The sequence below is a fragment of the Salmo salar genome, chromosome ssa06 (assembly GCF_905237065.1).
Source record: "Salmo salar chromosome ssa06, Ssal_v3.1, whole genome shotgun sequence".
Classification (NCBI taxonomy): domain Eukaryota; kingdom Metazoa; phylum Chordata; class Actinopteri; order Salmoniformes; family Salmonidae; genus Salmo; species Salmo salar.
Window position 1 is genome coordinate 92,174,352 of NC_059447.1, and position 20,291 is coordinate 92,194,642.

At 43.9% G+C, this 20,291-nt stretch overlaps 1 protein-coding gene across 7 annotated transcripts in view; it reads right to left on the bottom strand.

Annotated features, from left to right (window-relative positions):
- The window catches only part of eya4 (EYA transcriptional coactivator and phosphatase 4), a 173,493-nt gene that overhangs the window by 56,716 nt on the left and 96,486 nt on the right, over positions 1-20,291 (bottom strand). For 5 of the 7 annotated variants that reach the window (XM_045721191.1, XM_045721192.1, XM_045721189.1 and 2 more), the window contains 6 exons: positions 10,641-10,724; positions 8,557-8,634; positions 7,597-7,663; positions 4,932-5,074; positions 4,275-4,397; positions 3,355-3,437 (listed from right to left, as the gene is read on the bottom strand). In XM_045721191.1, coding sequence (XP_045577147.1) covers positions 3,355-3,437; positions 4,275-4,397; positions 4,932-5,074; positions 7,597-7,663; positions 8,557-8,634; positions 10,641-10,724 — 578 coding nt within the window. The remainder of the gene's footprint in view (positions 1-3,354; positions 3,438-4,274; positions 4,398-4,931; positions 5,075-7,596; positions 7,664-8,556; positions 8,635-10,640; positions 10,725-20,291) is intronic. The other 2 variants (XM_045721193.1, XM_045721195.1) reach the window with 1 other exon arrangement.

The window sequence follows — 20,291 nt, forward strand, 5'->3', positions numbered from 1 at the left end:
CTCTGTTTACTACACTACCGTACTCACTCTGTTTGCTACACTACCGTACTCACTCTGTTTAGCACATGGCCTCACATGTGAATCCTTAAAGAGATGGGTGGGGCTTAGGCTTAAAAGGGTGTGAACGATGCTGAATGGGTGGAGACAAAGAGGACCTCTACAGTAGGTGTACCAAAACATTCAAGGGCCATTTTGTCAAAAGTGGGTTTACAAGTTTATCAACTTTCAAAGAAGAATTTAACTACTATAGTTTACTAATATTGACCAAGGCCCATAGGGTATATAGTGACCTATTATTGACCAAGGCCCATAGGGTATATAGTGACCTATTATTGACCAAGGCCCATAGGGTATATAGTGACCTATTATTGACCAAGGCCCATAGGGTATATAGTGACCTACTATTGACCAAGGCCCATAGGGTATATAGTCACTACTATTGACCAAGGCCCATAGGGTATATAGTCACTAATATTGACCAAGGCCCATAGGGTATATAGTCACTACTATTGACCAAGGCCCATAGGGTATATAGTCACTAATATTGACCAAGGCCCATAGGGTATATAGTGACTCGTATTGACCAAGGCCCATTGGGTATATAGTGACTCGTATTGACCAAGGCCCATAGTGTATATAGTGACTCGTATTGACCAAGGCCCATAGTGTATATAGTGACTCGTATTGACCAAGGCCCATAGGGTATATAGTGACTCGTATTGACCAAGGCCCATAGGGTATATAGTGACTCGTATTGACCAAGGCCCATAGGGTATATAGTGACTCGTATTGACCAAGGCCCATTGGGTATATAGTGACTCGTATTGACCAAGGCCCATAGGGTATATAGTGATCTATTATTGACCAAGGCCCATAGGGTATATAGTCACTACTATTGACCAAGGCCCATAGGGTATATAGTGACTCGTATTGACCAAGGCCCATAGGGTATATAGTCACTACTATTGTCCAAGGCCCATAGGGTATATAGTGACTCGTATTGACCAAGGCCCATAGGGTATATAGTGACTCGTATTGACCAAGGCCCATAGGGTATATAGTCACTACTATTGACCAAGGCCCATAGGGTATATAGTGACCTACTATTGACCAAGGCCCATATGGTATATAGTGACTCGTATTGACCAAGGCCCATAGGGTATATAGTGACTCGTACTGACCAAGGCCCATAGGGTATATAGTGACTCGTATTGACCAAGGCCCATAGGGTATATAGTGACTCGTATTGACCAAGGCCCATAGGGTATATAGTGACTCGTATTGACCAAGGCCCATAGGGTATATAGTGACTCGTATTGACCAAGGCCCATTGGGTATATAGTGACTCGTATTGACCAAGGCCCATAGGGTATATAGTGACTCGTATTGACCAAGGCCCATAGGGTATATAGTGACTCGTATTGACCAAGGCCCATAGGGTATATAGTCACTACTATTGACCAAGGCCCATAGGGTATATAGTCACTACTATTGACCAAGGCCCATAGGGTATATAGTGACTCGTATTGACCAAGGCCCATAGGGTATATAGTCACTACTATTGACCAAGGCCCATAGGGTATATAGTGACCTACTATTGACCAAGGCCCATAGGGTATATAGTGACTCGTATTGACCAAGGCCCATAGGGTATATAGTGACTCGTACTGACCAAGGCCCATAGGGTATATAGTGACTCGTATTGACCAAGGCCCATAGGGTATATAGTGACTCGTATTGACCAAGGCCCATAGGGTATATAGTGACTCGTATTGACCAAGGCCCATAGGGTATATAGTGACTCGTATTGACCAAGGCCCATAGGGTATATAGTCACTACTATTGACCAAGGCCCATAGGGTATATAGTGACTCGTATTGACCAAGGCCCATAGGGTATATAGTGACTCGTATTGACCAAGGCCCATAGGGTATATAGTCACTACTATTGACCAAGGCCCATAGGGTATATAGTGACTCGTATTGACCAAGGCCCATAGGGTATATAGTGACCTACTATTGACCAAGGCCCATAGTGTATATAGTGACTCGTATTGACCAAGGCCCATAGGGTATATAGTGACTCGTATTGACCAAGGCCCATAGGGTATATAGTGACTCGTATTGACCAAGGCCCATAGGGTATATAGTGACTCGTACTGACCAAGGCCCATTGGGTATATAGTGACTCGTATTGACCAAGGCCCATAGGGTATATAGTGACTCGTATTGACCAAGGCCCATAGGGTATATAGTGACTCGTATTGACCAAGGCCCATAGGGTATATAGTGACTCGTATTGACCAAGGCCCATAGGGTATATAGTGACTCGTATTGACCAAGGCCCATAGGGTATATAGTGACTCGTATTGACCAAGGCCCATAGGGTATATAGTGACTCGTACTGACCAAGGCCCATTGGGTATATAGTGACTCGTATTGACCAAGGCCCATAGGGTATATAGTGACTCGTACTGACCAAGGCCCATTGGGTATATAGTGACTCGTATTGACCAAGGCCCATAGGGTATATAGAGCTATTTGGAACGTAACCTAAGATAAATATTCTGTCCAAAACAGATTTTTGAAATGAATTATCGTATTCGGTATATTTTAGTTTTTGTTGTTGTGGGGTAACCATGTTCTCCCGATCAACTGTGTTACGAGCATTACCTTCTAACACAAACACAAGTCATTCTAGGCTCAAGGACACTGACACAGCAGTCAAACACTTAGGTAGTTATAGACGTAACAGTGTTGTAACGGTCGTCGTCGTGACTGGACCAAGGCGCAGCGAGTTGCGCGCTCATCTTAACTTTTATTGTGAACGCGACTAATAAACAAAACAATAAACAACTGAACAGTCTCGTCGGCTATACACAGCAGTACAAAGAACAACCTCCCACAATTCCCAAAAACAAACATACTCCTAATTATAGGACCTTCAATTAGAGGCAACGATAACCAGCTGCCTCCAATTGAAGGCCCCAATCCCAATTACTAAACATAGAAATAAACATCCTAGAAACAGACGTAGAACTATGCAACATAGAACTAAACCAAAAACCCCGGAAACATAAATCAAACGCCCCTCTACATAAACACACACACTCAAAACCATATAAAACAAATACCCCCTGCCACATCCTGACCAAACTCTAATTACAAATAATCCCTTTACTGGTCAGGACGTGACAAGTGTAAATTCTAGACAGAGTTCTACAGTAGAGACAGACTTGTGCTTGTTTGTTGAGGTTTAAGAATGCTTGTAATACACACTTACATACATACATACACACACACATCAAAACACACACACACACACACACACCCATGCACGCATACACACAGGTACCTGCTGTGGAGCAGTGTAGTTGGCTGGGTTGGACACAGAGTTGTTGCTGGAGTACAGACCAGATGATGACGTGAAACTGGACCCTGGAGAGAGAAGAAGAGGGAGAGAGACAGACAGAGAGACAAAGAGAGAGACAGAGAGAGAGAGAGAGAGAGAGAGAGAGAGAGAGAGAGAGAGAGAGAGAGAGAGACAAAGAGAGAGACAGAGAGACAGAGAGAGAGAGAGAGAGAGAGAGAGAGAGCGAGAGAGAGAGACAAAGAGAGAGACAGAGAGAGACAAAGAGAGAGACAGAGAGAGACAGACAGAGACAAAGAGAAAGACAGAGAGACAGAGAGAGAGAGAGAGAGAGAGACAGAGAGAGACAGAGAGAGAGATACAGAGAGAGCAAGAGACAGAGAGAGAGACAGAGAGAGACAGAGGAAGAGACAGAAAGAGAGAGAAGGAGAGGGAAAGAGACAGACAGAGACAGAGCGAGAGCGAGAGGGAGAGAGAGAGAGAGGGAAGGAGAGGGAGAAAGAGAGAGACAGAGAGAGAGCGAGAGAAGGAGGGAGAGAGAGAGAGAGAGAGAGAGAAAGAGACAGAGAGACAGAGATGAATTCATCTTGTGTCAATTCATTTTCCTGACATAACTGTTATTGAGATATTTCTATATTTGATTTCTATAACCTTTATTTAGGAAATCCCACTGGAGTCCAGTCTCTTTTCCAATGATACTGTGTTTTATTACAAACAACTATCCGAACAGCTTAAACAGACACAATTACATACAGAGTTCACTCCACAATGAACAGGTCCTGTATTTTAGTCTTACCTAATGAAGGCAGGAATTCCTACTTAAGTCACGCTAGTACGGTACCTGTCACCTGATTGGTTAGGTTTCCACTCTCACATTCCTTCGATTGGATGTTTGGCTAACTGACCTGGCATCTGATATGGTGAGTAGGCTGTCTGTCCAGGCTGTGGTGTGTAGTTGAGGCTGGTCTGTAGGGGAGTTTGGGAGAGACTCCCCTCTGTCTTCATACCTGGTAACATCACACCCAGGTCTGGAGAGAGAGGGGGGAGGGAGAGAGGGGGGAGAGAGGGAAGGAGAGAGAGAGGGGAGGGGGAGAGAGGATAGAGAGAGAGAGAGAGAGAGAGAGAGAGGGAGGGGGAGAGGGAAGGAGAGAGAGAGGGGGAGGGGAGAGAGGGGGAGGGGAGAGAGAGGATAGAGAGAGAGAGAGAGAGAGAGAGAGAGAGAGAGAGAGAGAGAGAGAGAGAGGGGGAGAGACGGAAGGAGAGAGAGAGGGGAGAGAGAGAGAGAGAGGGAGGAAGAGAGAGAGAGAGGGGGAGGGAGAGAGAGAGAGAGAGAGAGGGAGAGGGGAGAGAGGGAGAGAGAGAGGGATGGGGAGAGAGGGAAGGAGAGAGAGGGAGAGAGAGAGGGATGGGGAGAGAGGGAAGGAGAGAGAGAGAAAGAGAGAGAGAGCGAGAGGGAGGGGAGAGAAAGGGAGGGAGAGAGAGGGATAGAGAGTACATGTGTGTCAGTCTGAGAGGACAACATGTCTGAGTACATGAGTGTCAGTCTGTGCGTGTGCGTGTACCATAGGTAGACAGTCCGTAGGCCTGGCCAGTCTGGGAGTATGTGGTGTAGACGGTCGACGGCTGCATGCTGCTGAACTGGGATTGGCCGGCGTACGCTGGCATGGGCGGGGCTGCCGGTGTGGACAGGATGTGGGGGTACGGCCTGAGGAGAGGAGAGGAGAGGAGAGGAGAGGAGAGGAGAGGAGAGGAGAAAGAGTTATATAGTAATATAATATAGTAATAGTGTATAGTATAGTTATATAATAATATAATATAGTAATAGTGTATAGTATAGTTATATAGTAATATAATATAGTAATAGTGTATAGTATAGTTATATAGTAATATAGTAAAGTAATAGTGTATAGTATAGTAATAAAATATAGTAATGGTGTATAGTATAGTTATATAGTAATATAATATAGTAATAGTGTATAGTATAGTTATATAGTAATATAGTAAAGTAATAGTGTATAGTATAGTAATATAATATAGTAATGGTGTATAGTATAGTTATATAGTAATATAATATAATATAGTAGTAGTGTATAGTATAGTTATATAGTAATATAATATAGTAATAGTGTATAGTATAGTTATATAGTAATATAATATAGTAATAGTGTATAGTATAGTTATATAGTAATATAATATAGTAGTAGTGTATAGTATAGTTATATAGTAATATAATATAGTAATAGTGTATAGTATAGTTACATAGTAATATAATATAGTAATTGTGTATAGTATAGTTATATAGTAATATAATATAGTAGTAGTGTATAGTATAGTTATATAGTAATATAATATAGTAATAATGTATAGCATAGTTATACAGTAATATAGTAATAGTGTATAGCATAGTTATACAGTAATAAAATATAGTGTATAGTATAGTAATAAAATATAGTAATGGTGTACAGTATAGTTATATAGCAATATAGTAAAGTAATAGTGTATAGTATAGTTATACAGTAATATAGTAATAGGGCAAAGTATAGTTATAAAGTTATACAATAATATAATATAGTAATAGTGTATAGTACAGTAATACAGTAATATAATATAGTAATAGTGTATAGTATAGTTATATAGTAATACAATATAGTAATAGTGTATAGTATAGTTATACAGTAATATAATAATAGTGTATAGTATAGTTATATAGTAATACAATATAGTTAATAGTGTATAGTGTAGTAATACAGTAATATAATAATAGTGTATAGTATAGTAATACAGTAATATTATAATAGTGTATAGTATATTAATACAGTAATATAATATAGTGATAGTGTATAGTATAGTTATATAGTAATATAATATAGTATAGTTATATAGTATTATAAACAGGGTAATTCGAGCCCTGAATGCTGAGTGGCTGAAAGCCGTGGTATATAAGACCATATACCACATGCATGACAAAACATGTATCTTTACTGCTTTAATTACGGTGGTAACCAGTTTATAACAGCAGCAAGGCATCTTGGGTGTTTGTGGTACATGGCCAATATACCACGGCTAAAGGCTGTGTCCAGGCACTAAGAACAGCCCTTAGCCGTGGTATATTGTCCATATACCACACCCCCTCGGGCCTTATTGCTTAAATATAATATAGTAAGTGTATAGCATAGTTATATAGTAATATAATATATTAATAGCTTACAGTTATATAGTAATATAATATAGTAATAGTTTATAGTATAGTTATATAGTAAAATACTATAGTAATAGTGTATAGTATAGTTATATAGTATTATAAAATAGTAATATCATATAGTATAGTTATATAGTAATATAATATATGAATAGCTTACAGTTATACAGTAATATAATATAGTAAAAGTGTATAGTATAGTTATATAGTAATATAATATAGTAATATTGTATAGTATAGTTATACAGTAATATAATATAGTAATAGTGTATAGTACAGTTATATAGTAATATAATATAGTAATAGTGTGCAGTATAGTTATATAGTAATATAATATAGTAATAGTATATAGTATAGTTATATTGTAATATAATATAGTAATATAATATAGTAATAGTATATAGCATAGTTATATAGTAAAATAATATAGTAATTGTGTATAGTTATATAGTTATATAGTAATCTAATATAGTAATAGTATATAGTACTATAGTAATATAGCAATATAATATAGTAATAGTGTATAGTATAGTTATATAGTAATATAATATAGTAATAGTATATAGTATAGTTATATAGTAATATAATATAGTAATAGTGTATAGTACAGTTATATAGTAATATAATATAGTAATAGCATATAGTACTATACTTATATAGTAATATAATATAGAAATATAATATAGTAATTGTGTATAGTATAGTTATATAGTAATATAATATAGTAATAGTATATAGTACTAGTTATATAGTAATATAATATAGTAATATAATATAGTAATAGTGTATAGTACAGTTATATAGTAATTTAATATAGTAATAGCATATAGTACTATACTTATATAGTAATATAATATAGAAATATAATATAGTAATTGTGTATAGTATAGTTATATAGTAATATAATATAGTAATAGTATATAGTACTAGTTATATAGTAATATAATATAGTAATATAATATAGTAATTGTGTATAGTATAGTTATATAGTAATATAGTAATAGTATATAGTACATTGCAGGACTTACTTGGAGGGGTAGATGGGTGGGGAGTACTGGTGTGCAGATGGAGGGCTGTATCCACTGCTGGTAATGACTGACAACAATAAACAACAACAAACAACACATCCGGGTAAACAACTGGTAAACAACTGGTAAACAACTGGTAAACAACGGGTAAACAACTGGTAAACAACTGGTAAACAACTGGTAAACAACTGGTAAACAACGGGTAAACAACTGGTAAACAACTGGTAAACAACTGGTAAACAACTGGTAAACAACGGTAAACAACTGGTAAACAACTGGTAAACAACGGTAAACAACTGGTAAACAACTGGTAAACAACGGTAAACAACTGGTAAACAACTGGTAAACAACTGGTAAACAACGGTAAACAACTGGTAAACAACTGGTAAACAACTGGTAAACAACGGGTAAACAACAACCAGTACATACACTGTGTCTGATCATATTCCTCTTTGTCATACGGTTGTAGTTTGTTGTCATAGAGACGTCACAGGTCAACACTGACCCCTCTGTCTCTAAACCCTCTCTACATGGGGTTGCTCTGTGTGTGTGTGTGTGTGTTGTGTTTGCGTGCTGTGTGTGTGTGTGTGTGTGTGTGTGTGTGTGTGTGTGTGTGTGTGTGTGTGTGTGTGTGTGTGCTGTGTGTTGTGCGTTGTGTTTGTGTGTGTTGTGTTTGCGTGCTGTGTGTTGTGTTTGTGTGCTGTGTGTGTGTGTGTGTGTGTGTGTGTGTGTGTGTGTGTGTGTGTGTGTGTGTGTGTGTGTGTGTGTGTGTGTGTGTGTGTGTGTGTGTGTGTGTGTGTGTGCGTGTTTGCGTGCTGTGTGTTGTGCGTTGTGTTTGTGTGTGTTGTGTTTGCGTGCTGTGTGTTGTGTTTGTGTGTGTGTGTGTGTGTGTGTGTGTGTGTGTGTGTGTGTGTGTGTGTGTGTGTGTGTGTGTGTGTGTGTGTGTGTTGTGTGTGTTACCTGATCCTGCGTAGTTGTCCAGTGTTGTGTCTCCTGTAGTCCTGGCTGTCTCACTGTTGTTTATAGGCTCTGTTTTAACTGGAGAGGAAGGAGAGGAGAGACAGAGGTGAGGAGAGAGAGAAGAGGAGAGAAGAGATAGAAGAGAAGAGAGAGGAGAGAGAAGAGGAGAGAGAAGAGGAGAGAGAGGAGAGAGAAGAGGAGAGAGAGGAGAGAGAGAAGAGAGAGAGAAGAGAGAGGAGAAAGAAGGAGAGAGAGAAGAGAGAAGAGGAGAGCGAGAAGAGAGAGAAGAGAGAGAGAGAAGAGAGAGGAGAAAGAAGGAGAGAGAAGAGAGAAGCGAAGAGCGAGAAGAGAGAGAGAAGAGGAGAGAGAGATGAGGAGAGAGAGAGAGAGAGAGAGAAGAGGAGAGCGAGAAGAGAGAGAGAAGAGGAGAGAGAATAGGAGAGAGAAGAGAGGAGAGAGAGAAGAGGAGAGAGAGGAGAGGAGAGAGGAATTAAAGGAGAGAGAAGAGGAGAGAGGAGAGAAGCGAGAGGAGAGGAGAAAGGAGAGAGGAGATAGAGACGAAGGAGAGGAGAGAAAGGAAGGAGAGGAGAGAGAGGAGAGGAGAAAGGAGAGGAGAGGAGAGAGGAAGGAGAAAGAGGAGAAGAGAGGAGAGAGGAAGGAGAGGAGAGGAGAGAGAGAAGAGGAGAAAGTAGAGAGAGGAGAGAGGAGAGAGGAGGAGAGGAGAGGAGCGATACGAGAGCGGAATGTGAGGAGAAAGAGGAGATGAGAGGAGAGGTGAAAAGAGAGAGAGGAAGGAGAGGAGAGAGATAGGAGCGAGAGGAGAGAGAGGAGAGGAGAAATGAGAGAGAGGAGAGAGAGGAGATAGGAGAGGAAGGAGAGGAGAGGAGAGAGAGGAGAGGAAAAAGGAGAGAGAGGAGAGAGGAGAGAGAGGAGAGATAGGAGAGGAAGGAGAGAGGAGAGGAGAGAGATGAGCGAGAGGAGAGGAGAAAGGAGAAAGAGAGAGGAGAGGAGAGAGGAAGGAGAGAGATGAGAGAGAGGAGAGGAGAGGAGAAAGGAGAAAGAGAGAGGAGAGGAGAGAGGAAGGAGAGGAGAAAGAGAAGAGAAGAAAGAGAGGAGAGACAGCGGAACGAAGAGTGAAGAGAGGAAGGAGAGGAGGAGGAGAGAGGGAGGGAGGAGAGGAGAAGAGAGGAAGGAAGAGAGGGAGAAGGAGAGACTAGATATGAGGTCATGTGCAGAATAATTCAAACAGCACAGCACACATCTACAGCGGAGGATCTCTAGACTGAGGTATTGTACCTAGCTACCGTGGAAGCCTGAATTACAATTCCACATGCCTTTTCTCTCTCAAACACACACCTAGGCCATGTTCAGTTGCCAAACGTTGCAGATAGAAATGCCATGAACAGAGCCAACATGATTCCTTGGTCTTCACGTCGGAGAGGCATGTTTGTTCTGTATTCTATATTTCTATCTGAACATTCGAAAACGTTGTGAGCTTCTGAAGGCGCCCCTATACTCACATACACCCCCACTTCACACACCCCCACTTCACACACCCCCACCCCACACACCCCCACTTCACACACCCCCACTTCACACACCCCCACCCCACACACCCCCACTTCACACACCCCCACACCCCCCCACTTCACACACCCCACTTCACACACCCCACTTCACACACCCCCACCCCACACCCCCACTTCACACACACCCATACACCCCCACCCCCACCCCACACCCCCACTTCACACACCCCCACACCCCCCCACTTCACACACCCCCACCCCACACCCCCACACACCCCCACACCCCCACACACCCCCACTTCACACGCCCCCACACCCCCCCACTTCCACACCCCCACCCCCACTTCACACACCCCCACACACCCCCACCCCACACACCCCCACACACCCACACACCCCACCCCACACACCCCCACCCCACACACCCCACACACCCCACCCCACACCCCCCACCCCACACACCCCACTTCACACAACACAACCCCACACCCCCACACACCCCCACCCCACTGCTCCAGAGCAGTCGGCTCAGACACACACATGCTCAGTCAATACCATAGTCCTTTCCACTGTGGGCAGGGGGCGGGCTACTGCAGCCCAGCAGCCAATCAGCCGTGTTTAGAATAGTCATGGTCTCTCCTGAATGGGCGGAGGATCAGAAAGGGGGCGGGGTTACAACTCACAGACTCTCTCACCTCAACAAGCCAAACCATAACACTGCTGTGGTTCATTTGGATTCAGAATGATTCATGAAGGTTCAGAGATTCAGAATGGTTCGTGAAGGTTCAAAATGGTTTACAAAATGTCACTCAGTATCCAAAGTAGTCATTTTCAGTCACAACTGGACTATCTAAGGATTGTTACATGTATTCAACACAGTTGCTGCCAAATACATTGGCACCCTTGCACTTTTCTTAAATAGTTCCCTATTTCTTAGGAAAAATAAGTTGAAATTTAAGAAAATGTTTTAGTCACACACCTTGTTATTGGATTTTCATACAATGCAGAACCAATTTTATTTTTTGTCAACTTAAGTTTATAATTTTAATTTAGAACATAAAGACAAACTGAATGGACGACATTATTGGCACCCCAGAGCTAGTACTTAGGTACAGAGTCTTTGGCTAAGATAACGACAGACAAACCCTTCTTGTAGTCATCAATGAGCTTCACCTTTCATGTTTGAGAGGTGCCCTCCACCAACTGTGATGTTTTCAGATCTCACCATAAGTTACGGATGTAATTCAGATCTGGACTCTTCAATGTGGACCATGCAGTTGCATTTTAACAGTGAGGAGGCAACAGAAAATCTTTACTTTTTTTACTTGCCCAAAAATGAGGTTATTTACTTGCAGGTGGAGAAAATAAGACTAGTGTACCGATATTTACAAAATAAAATAAACTGGTTAAAGACAAACCGAATGAAAACATGTAGAGCTCTAGCAAAGAAAAAACAATCCAGGCCTGTAACCATGCCGACCCGTTACCTGTCCTGTCCAACAAACAAGGAAAGGTGACAGGTGTTTAAAGACCAATACTCATGATGTTGTCACAAGCGTCGTTGAAGGGGGACCAAAACGCACCGGGTATATTTATCATCTTCTTATTTACTTGAAAGAAAGACACTATAGACAGACAGACAGACAGACAGACAGACAGACAGACAGACAGACAGACAGACAGACAGACAGACAGACAGACAGACAGACAGACAGACAGACAGACAGACAGACAGACAGACAGACAGACAGACAGACAGACAGACTAAACAGGAAATAACCACCCACAAACATAAGAGAAAACCAACCCACTTAAATGTGGCCTCCAATTAGAGATAACGACAACCAGCTGCCTCTAATTGGAGGTCCAACCGAAACCCCAACATAGATATAGAAAAACTAGATAAACACATAGAAATAGACAATGTAGAACATGAACCAAAAAAAGGCCGAACCACATAAAACAAACACCCCCCTGCCACGCCCTGACCAAACTACAATAACAAATAACCCCTTTTACTGGTCAGGACGTGACAGACGTAACAGCCAATGAGAATCAGTTTTGGAATCAGAATACTCAATAGCATGAATTTCAATACACACATCCTCAGATGATAAATGTACATAAACAACCGTTGTAATATTATCAGAAATACACTTCGGGACATGAACATGTACGTCCCTCCGGGATAGGTTACTTCCGCATCGCCCACCAATGAAAAAAAAATCATCATCAATTCTCTGAAAAGGAACATAAACCCCTTCATTCAAATCACGGTCATCGTTTTGACATTTCTGAAGATTCACCTTTAACATTTCATTTTTTAGTCATTTAGCAGACGCTCTTATCCAGAGCGACTTACAGTAGTAAATGCATGCATTTAATTTCATGTATTTTTTTGGGTTTGTTTTTTTGTACTGGCCCCCCGTGGGAATCGAACCCACAACCCTGGCGTTGCACACACCATGCTCTACCAACTGAGCCACAGGGAAGACATATTAATTGTTAAACATGACCAACTTAAAGAGGTAACTTCTGATCGTTACGTGAGAAGACAGAGTAACATTTTACAGGGAGACAAACAACAATAGGTTTCGCGGGCCAAACCAATTGCAGACGCTACAAACTTAAAGTCATTAGGCTGTGTTTCTCTTCTTTTACAGCAACAACCAAGAGGACATCTAACCCACATTATCAATAAATAAATGTGCTTCCAATAAAACCATAAATCATTTATGCTCATTTATGAAAGGTTTTATGACTATGTGATGGAGGACAGCTGGCCACACCAGAACAGTCCAGCATCTCTTCACATCTGGCCACACCAGAACAGTCCAGCATCTCTTCACATCTGGCCACACCAGAACAGCACAGCATCTCTTCACATCTGGCCACACCAGAACAGCACAGCATCTCTTCACATCTGGCCACACCAGAACAGTCCAGCATCTCTTCACATCTGGCCACACCAGAACAGTCCAGCATCTCTTCACAGCTTGCCACACCAGAACAGTCCAGCATCTCATCACAGCTTGCCACACCAGAACAGTCCAGCATCTCTTCACATCTGGCCACACCAGAACAGTCCAGCATCTCTTCACAGCTTGCCACACCAGAACAGTCCAGCATCTATTCTTGAACCATTCCTGGGTGCTTTTCCCATGTGTCTTTGGGGTTGTCCTCCTGCTGGAAGACCCACAACCTTCAATGGAGACCCAGTTTTTGGGCAGTGGGTTGGACATTTGACTCCAAAACACCTGATAAACTGCTGACTCCTTGATGCCTTGAACATGTTCAAGGCCCCCCAGTACCAGAGGAAGCAAAACGACCCCACAGCATTATCAAACCTCCCATGTTCGATTGTAAGGAGGGCTTCTTGCCAGCGCTGAAGACATCATACCGCAAACACAGCACTATTTTATTAAGGAATAATGTCAACTCTATTCATTTTGAATAAGGATTAATGTCAACTCTGTTCATGTTGAATAAGGAATAATGTCAACTCTATTCATGTTGAATAAGGAATAATGTCAACTCTATTCATGTTGAATAAGGAATAATGTCAACTCTATTCATGTTGAATAAGGAATAATGCCAACTCTATTCATGTTGAATAAGGAATAATGTCAACTGTATTCATGCTGAATAAGGAATAATGCCAACTCTATTCATGCTATTTCTATCTGCAACGTTCCAGAACGTTTTGCAACTGAACGTAGTCATGGTAACATTACTAGTAGCCTACTGAACGTAGTCATAGTAACATTACCAGTAGCATACTGAACGTAGTCATGGTAACATTACCATTAACAGTAAACAATGTATTACTAAATCCCTCTTGTCACTCCTCTATATCTGACTGGGTAAATAACTCTTCTATATCTGACTGGGTTAATAACTCCTCTATATCTGACTGGGTAAATAACTCCTCTATATCTGACTGGGTAAATAACTCCTCTATATCTGACTGGGTTAATAACTCCTCTATATCTGACTGGATAAATAACTCCTCTATATCTGACTGGGTGAATAACTCCTCTATATCTGACTGTGTAAATAACTCCTCTATATCTGACTGGGTGAATAACTCCTCTATATCTGACTGGGTAAATAACTCCTCTATATCTGACTGGGTAAATAACTCCTCTATATCTGACTGGGTAAATAACTCCTCTATATCTGACTGGGTGAATAACTCCTCTATATCTGACTGGGTAAATAACTCCTCTATATCTGACTGGGTTAATAACTCCTCTATATCTGACTGGGTGAATAACTCCTCTATATCTGACTGGATAAATAACTCCTCTATATCTGACTGGGTAAATAACTCCTCTATATCTGACTGGGTTAATAACTCCTCTATATCTGACTGGGTGAATAACTCCTCTATATCTGACTGGGTGAATAACTCCTCTATATCTGACTGGGTGAATAACTCCTCTATATCTGACTGGGTGAATAACTCCTCTATATCTGACTGGGTAAATAACTCCTCTATATCTGACTGGGTAAATAACTCCTCTATATCTGACTGGGTGAATAACTCCTCTATATCTGACTGGGTGAATAACTCCTCTATATCTGACTGGGTAAATAACTCCTCTATATCTGACTGGGTAAATAACTCCTCTATATCTGACTGGGTAAATAACTCCTCTATATCTGACTGGGTGAATAACTCCTCTATATCTGACTGGGTGAATAACTCCTCTATATCTGACTGGGTAAATAACTCCTCTATATCTGACTGGGTAAATAACTCCTCTATATCTGACTGGGTAAATAACTCCTCTATATCTGACTGGGTAAATAACTCCTCTATATCTGACTGGGTAAATAACTCCTCTATAGCTGACTGGGTTAATAACTCCTCTATATCTGACTGGGTTAATAACTCCTCTATATCTGACTGGGTAAATAACTCCTCTATATCTGACTGGGTGAATAACTCCTCTATATCTGACTGGGTAAATAACTCCTCTATATCTGACTGGGTAAATAACTCCTCTATATCTGACTGGGTAAATAACTCCTCTATATCTGATTGGGTAAATAACTCCTCTATATCTGACTGGGTAAATAACTCCTCTATATCTGACTGGGTAAATAACTCCTCTATATCTGACTGGGTGAATAACTCCTCTATATCTGACTGGGTTAATAACTCCTCTATATCTGACTGGGTAAATAACTCCTCTATATCTGACTGGATAAATAACTCCTCTATATCTGACTGGGTAAATAACTCCTCTATATCTGACTGGGTAAATAACTCCTCTATATCTGACTGGGTGAATAACTCCTCTATATCTGACTGGGTGAATAACTCCTCTATATCTGGCTGGGTAAATAACTCCTCTATATCTGACTGGGTAAATAACTCCTCTATATCTGACTGGGTAAATAACTCCTCTATATCTGACTGGGTAAATAACTCCTCTATATCTGACTGGGTAAATAACTCCTCTATATCTGACTGGGTAAATAACTCCTCTATATCTGACTGGGTAAATAACTCCTCTATATCTGACTGGGTAAATAACTCCTCTATATCTGACTGGGTAAATAACTCCTCTATATCTGACTGGGTAAATAACTCCTCTATATCTGACTGGTTAATAACTCCTCTATATCTGACTGGGTAAATGACTATATTTTCAGTTCATGTGGACCCAGTGACTCAGACTTGTGGACTTGGTCCAGGACTCAAACACTGGGACTCGGACTTCAGCCATAGGGACTCGTGACTCGACCATTGACTCGACCATAAGGGACTTGGGACTCGATTCGGACTCGAGGTTTAATAACTCTACTACATCACTGGGCAAAACTAGGGCCAGGACGATACCAGTATCACAATACTCGTTAGTATCATGGGAAGGAAACAAAACACAAATCGGATTTTAACTTCTTTAGGAAAACAGCTCTAATGCTGGAACAAACATCATTATGTTATCATCCAGAGTTGGGTTGTAGCGGTCATGCAATTTCGTCAGCCAGTGATTATCAAGCAAATAACTGCCGGTCTCACGGCAATTGACCGTTAATTAATATAAACACATTCAGCATCCCCTGGCTTCCACACCCAGCCTACAGGTCACTGATTCAGACCTTTGGAACATCTATGTCACGTCCTGACCAGTAAAAGGGGTTATTTGTCATTGTAGTTTGGTCAGGGCGTGGCAGGGGGGTGTTTGTTTTGTGTGGTTCGGTGTTTTTGGTTTATGTTCTATATTTTCTATTTCTATGTGTTTATCTAGCTTTTCTAGTTCTATGTTAGTTATGGCAATGACGTCCAATTAGAGGCAGCTGGTTGTTGTTGTCTCTAATTGGAGGCCATATTTAGTTGGGGTTTGTTTTCTCTTGTGTTTTGTGGGTGGTTGTTCCCAGTACAGTCTGTGCTCCTTACTGGACTGTTTTCGTCGTTTGTTTTGGTTAAGTGTTATTTCTTTAATAAATATAGAAGACGAGCACTTTACCCGCTGCGTTTTGGTCCACTCCTTACGACGCCTGTGACAATCTACATTTTAAAAAGTCTAATAAATCCATGTTATATAGTCTACACCTTCACAATAAATCCATTATTTATTTTAGACAGGTCTAAAGAAACATGATATGAGGAAAATATAATCTATTTCAGAAGAACAGAATAGCATCCTCTGAGTTGTCCTTATGTTAGGGTCCTGATCTGGCTATGCCATATGGCTGTGGGCTACACTAGTTCATTTAGCAGACAAGATTTGAATATAATTTCGTTGCATTATTTGATCTTGGTATTTTATAGTATGAAGAACACAATTGAACGAAAGCTGAATCAAATAGAAAGGAAGTGAGCACATGCTGCTATTCCTTGTTGAGTGGTTAACAAAGAAACAGGTACTCCTATATGCTTCATTTAGAGTTATTTATGTAACTTTAGTTATGATACAAACGTTGGGCTTCATGTTGTGATTTTTAATACATTCTAAGACTGCATGATGAGACTGATGATGATTTGGTCATGGTCGTGGTCGTGGCTGTCGTGGCTGTCGTGGTCGTGGTCGTGGCTGTCGTGGTCGTGGTCGTGGTCCTGGTCGTGGTTGTGGCTGTCGTGGTCGGGGTCGTGGTCATGGTCCTGGTCGTGGTCCTGGTCGTGGTCCTGGTCGTGGTTGTGGCTGTCGTGGTCGGGGTCCTGGTCATGGTCGTGGTCGTGGTCATGGTCCTTGTCGTGGTCGTGGCTGTCATGGTCATAGGTCCTTGTCGTGGTCGTGGCTGTCGTGGTCATGGTCATGGTCGTGGTCATGGTCCTGGTCATGGCTGTCATGGTCCTGGTCATGGTCCTGGTCGTGGCTGTCATGGTCCTGGTCATTGTCGTGGTCGTTGTCGTGGTCATGGCTGTCATGGTCGTGGTCGTGGCTGTCGTGGTCGTGGTCCTGGTCGTGGCTGTCATGGTCATGGTCGTGGCTGTTATGGTCGTGGTCGTGGTTGTGGCTGTCATGGTCGTGGTCGTGGTCCTGGTCGTGGTCCTGGTCGTCGTGGCTGTCGTGGTCGTGGTCATGGTTGTGGCTGTCGTGGTCATGGTCATGGTTGTGGCTGTCGGGGTCGTGGTCCTGGTCCTGGTCGTGGTTGTGGCTGTTGTGGTCGTGGTCATGATCGTGGTCCTGGTCATGGTCGTGGTCATGGTCATGGTCGTGGTCATTGTCGTGGTCATGGCTGTCATGGTCGTGGTCATTGTCGTGGTCATTGTCGTGGTCATTGTCGTGGTCATTGTCATGGTCAATGTCATGGTCGTGGTCGTGGTCATGGTCGTGGCTGTCATGGTCGTGGTCATTGTCGTGGTCCTGGTCCTGGTCGTGGTCATTGTCGTGGTCGTGGCTGTCATTGTTGTGGTCGTGGTCCTGGTCGTGGTCATTGTCGTGGTCGTGGTCGTGGCTGTCATGGTCGTGGTCGTGGCTGTCATGGTCGTGGTCGTGGCTGTCATGGTCGTGGTCGTGGTCATGGTTGTGGCTGTCGTGGTCGTGGCTGTCATGGTCATGGTCGTTGTCATGGTCGTGGTCGTGGCTGTCATGGTCGTGGTCATGGTCATGGTCGTGGTCCTGGTCGTGGTTGTGGCTGTCGGGGTCGTGGTCATGGTCCTGGTCGTGGTCCTGGTCGTGGTTGTGGCTGTCGTGGTCGGGGTCCTGGTCATGGTCGTGGCTGTCATGGTCATAGGTTCTTGTCGTGGTCGTGGCTGTCATGGTCATGGTCATGGTCGGGGTCGTGGTCATGGTCATGGTCGTGGCTGTCGTGGTCCTGGTCATGGTCGTGGTCCTGGTCGTGGTCGTGGTCATGGCTGTTATGGTCGTGGTTGTGGCTGTCGTGGTCGTGGTCGTGGTCCTGGTCGTGGTTGTGGCTGTCGTGATCCTGGTCGTGGTCCTGGTCATGGTCGTGGTCCTGGTCGTTGTCATGGTCGTGGTCGTGGCTGTCATGGTCGTGGTCGTGGCTGTCATGGTCGTGGTCGTGGCTGTCATGGTCATGGTCGTGGTCGTGGCTGTCATGGTCATGGTCGTGGCTGTTATGGTCATGGTCGTGGTCGTGGCTGTCGTGGTCCTGGTCGTGGTCCTGGTCGTGGTCCTGGTCGTCGTGGCTGTCGTGGTCGTGGCTGTCATGGTCGTGGTCATGGTTGTTGCTCTCGTGGTCATGGTCGTGGTTGTGGCTGTCGTGGTCGTGGTCTTGGTCGTGGTTGTGGCTGTTGTGGTCGTGGTCATGATCGTGGTCATGATCGTGGTCCTGGTCGTGGTCGTGGTCATTGTCATGGTCGTGGTCATTGTCATTGTCGTGGTCATGGTCGTGGTCGTGGTCATGGTCGTGGTCATGGTCGTGGTCGTGGTCATGGTCATGGTCGTGGTCATGGTTGTGGCTGTCATGGTCATGGTCGTGGCTGTCATGGTCGTGGTCATTGTCGTGGTTGTGGTCGTGGTCGTGGTCATGGTCATGGTCGTGGTCATTGTCGTGGTCCTGGTCCTGGTCGTGGTCATTGTCGTGGTCATGGTCGTGGCTGTCATGGTCATGGTCGTGGTCATTGTCGTGGTCGTGGTCCTGGTCGTTGTCATTGTCGTGGTCGTGGTCCTGGTCCTGGTCGTGGTCGTGGCTGTCGTGGTCGTGGCGGTCGTGGTCGTGGCTGTCATGGTCATGGTCGTCATGGTCATGGTCGTGGCTGTCATGGTCATGGTCATGGTCGTGGTCGTGGTCGGGGTCGTGGTCGTGGTCGTGGTCGAGGTCGTGGTCGTGGTCGTGGTCATGGTCGAGGTCGTGGTCCTGGTCGTGGTCGTGGTCGTTGTCGTGGTCGTTGTCGTGGTCGTGGTCGTGGTCGTGGTCGTGGTCGTTGTCGAGGTCGTGGTCATGGTCGTGGTCGTGGTCATGGTCGTGGCTGTCATTGTCATGGTCGTGGTCGTGGCTGTCATGGTCATGGTCGTGGCTGTCATGGTCATGGTCATGGTCGTGGCTGTCATGGTCATGGTCGTGGTCGTGGCTGTCATGGTCATGGTCGTGGCTGTCATGGTCGTGGTCGTGGCTGTCATGGTCATGGTCGTGGCTGTCATGGTCATGGCTGTCATGGTCGTGGTCGTGGCTGTCATGGTCGTGGTCATGGTCGTGGTCGCGGCTGGTCGTGGCTGTCGTGGTCATGGTGGTGGTCGTGGCCGTTGTCGTGGTCGTGGTCGTGGCTGTCGTGGTCATGGTCGTGGTCGTGGCTGTCGTGGTCGTGGTCGTGGTCGTGGTCGTTGTCGTGGCTGTCGTGGTCATGGTCGTGGTCGTGGTCCTGGTCGTTGTCCTGGTCGTGGTCGTGGTCGTTGTCGTGGTCGTGGTCGTGGTCGAGGCTGTCATGGTCGTGGTCGTGGTCGTTGTCCTGGTCGTGGTCGTGGTCGTGGTCGTGGTCGTTGTCGTGGTCGTGGTCGTGGCTGTCGTGGTCATGGTCGTGGTCGTGGTCCTGGTCGTTGTCCTGGTCGTGGTCGTGGTTGTTGTCGTGGTCGTGGTCGTGGTCGTGGTCGAGGCTGTCATGGTCGTGGTCGTGGTCGTGGTCGTTGTCCTGGTCGTGGTCGTTGTCGTGGTCGTGGTCGTGGTCGTGGTCGTGGTCGAGGCTGTCATGGTCGTGGTCGTGGTCGTGGTCGTTGTCCTGGTCGGGGTCGTTGTCGTGGTCGTGGTCGTTGTCCTGGTCGTGGTCGTGGTCGGGGTCGTTGTCGTGGT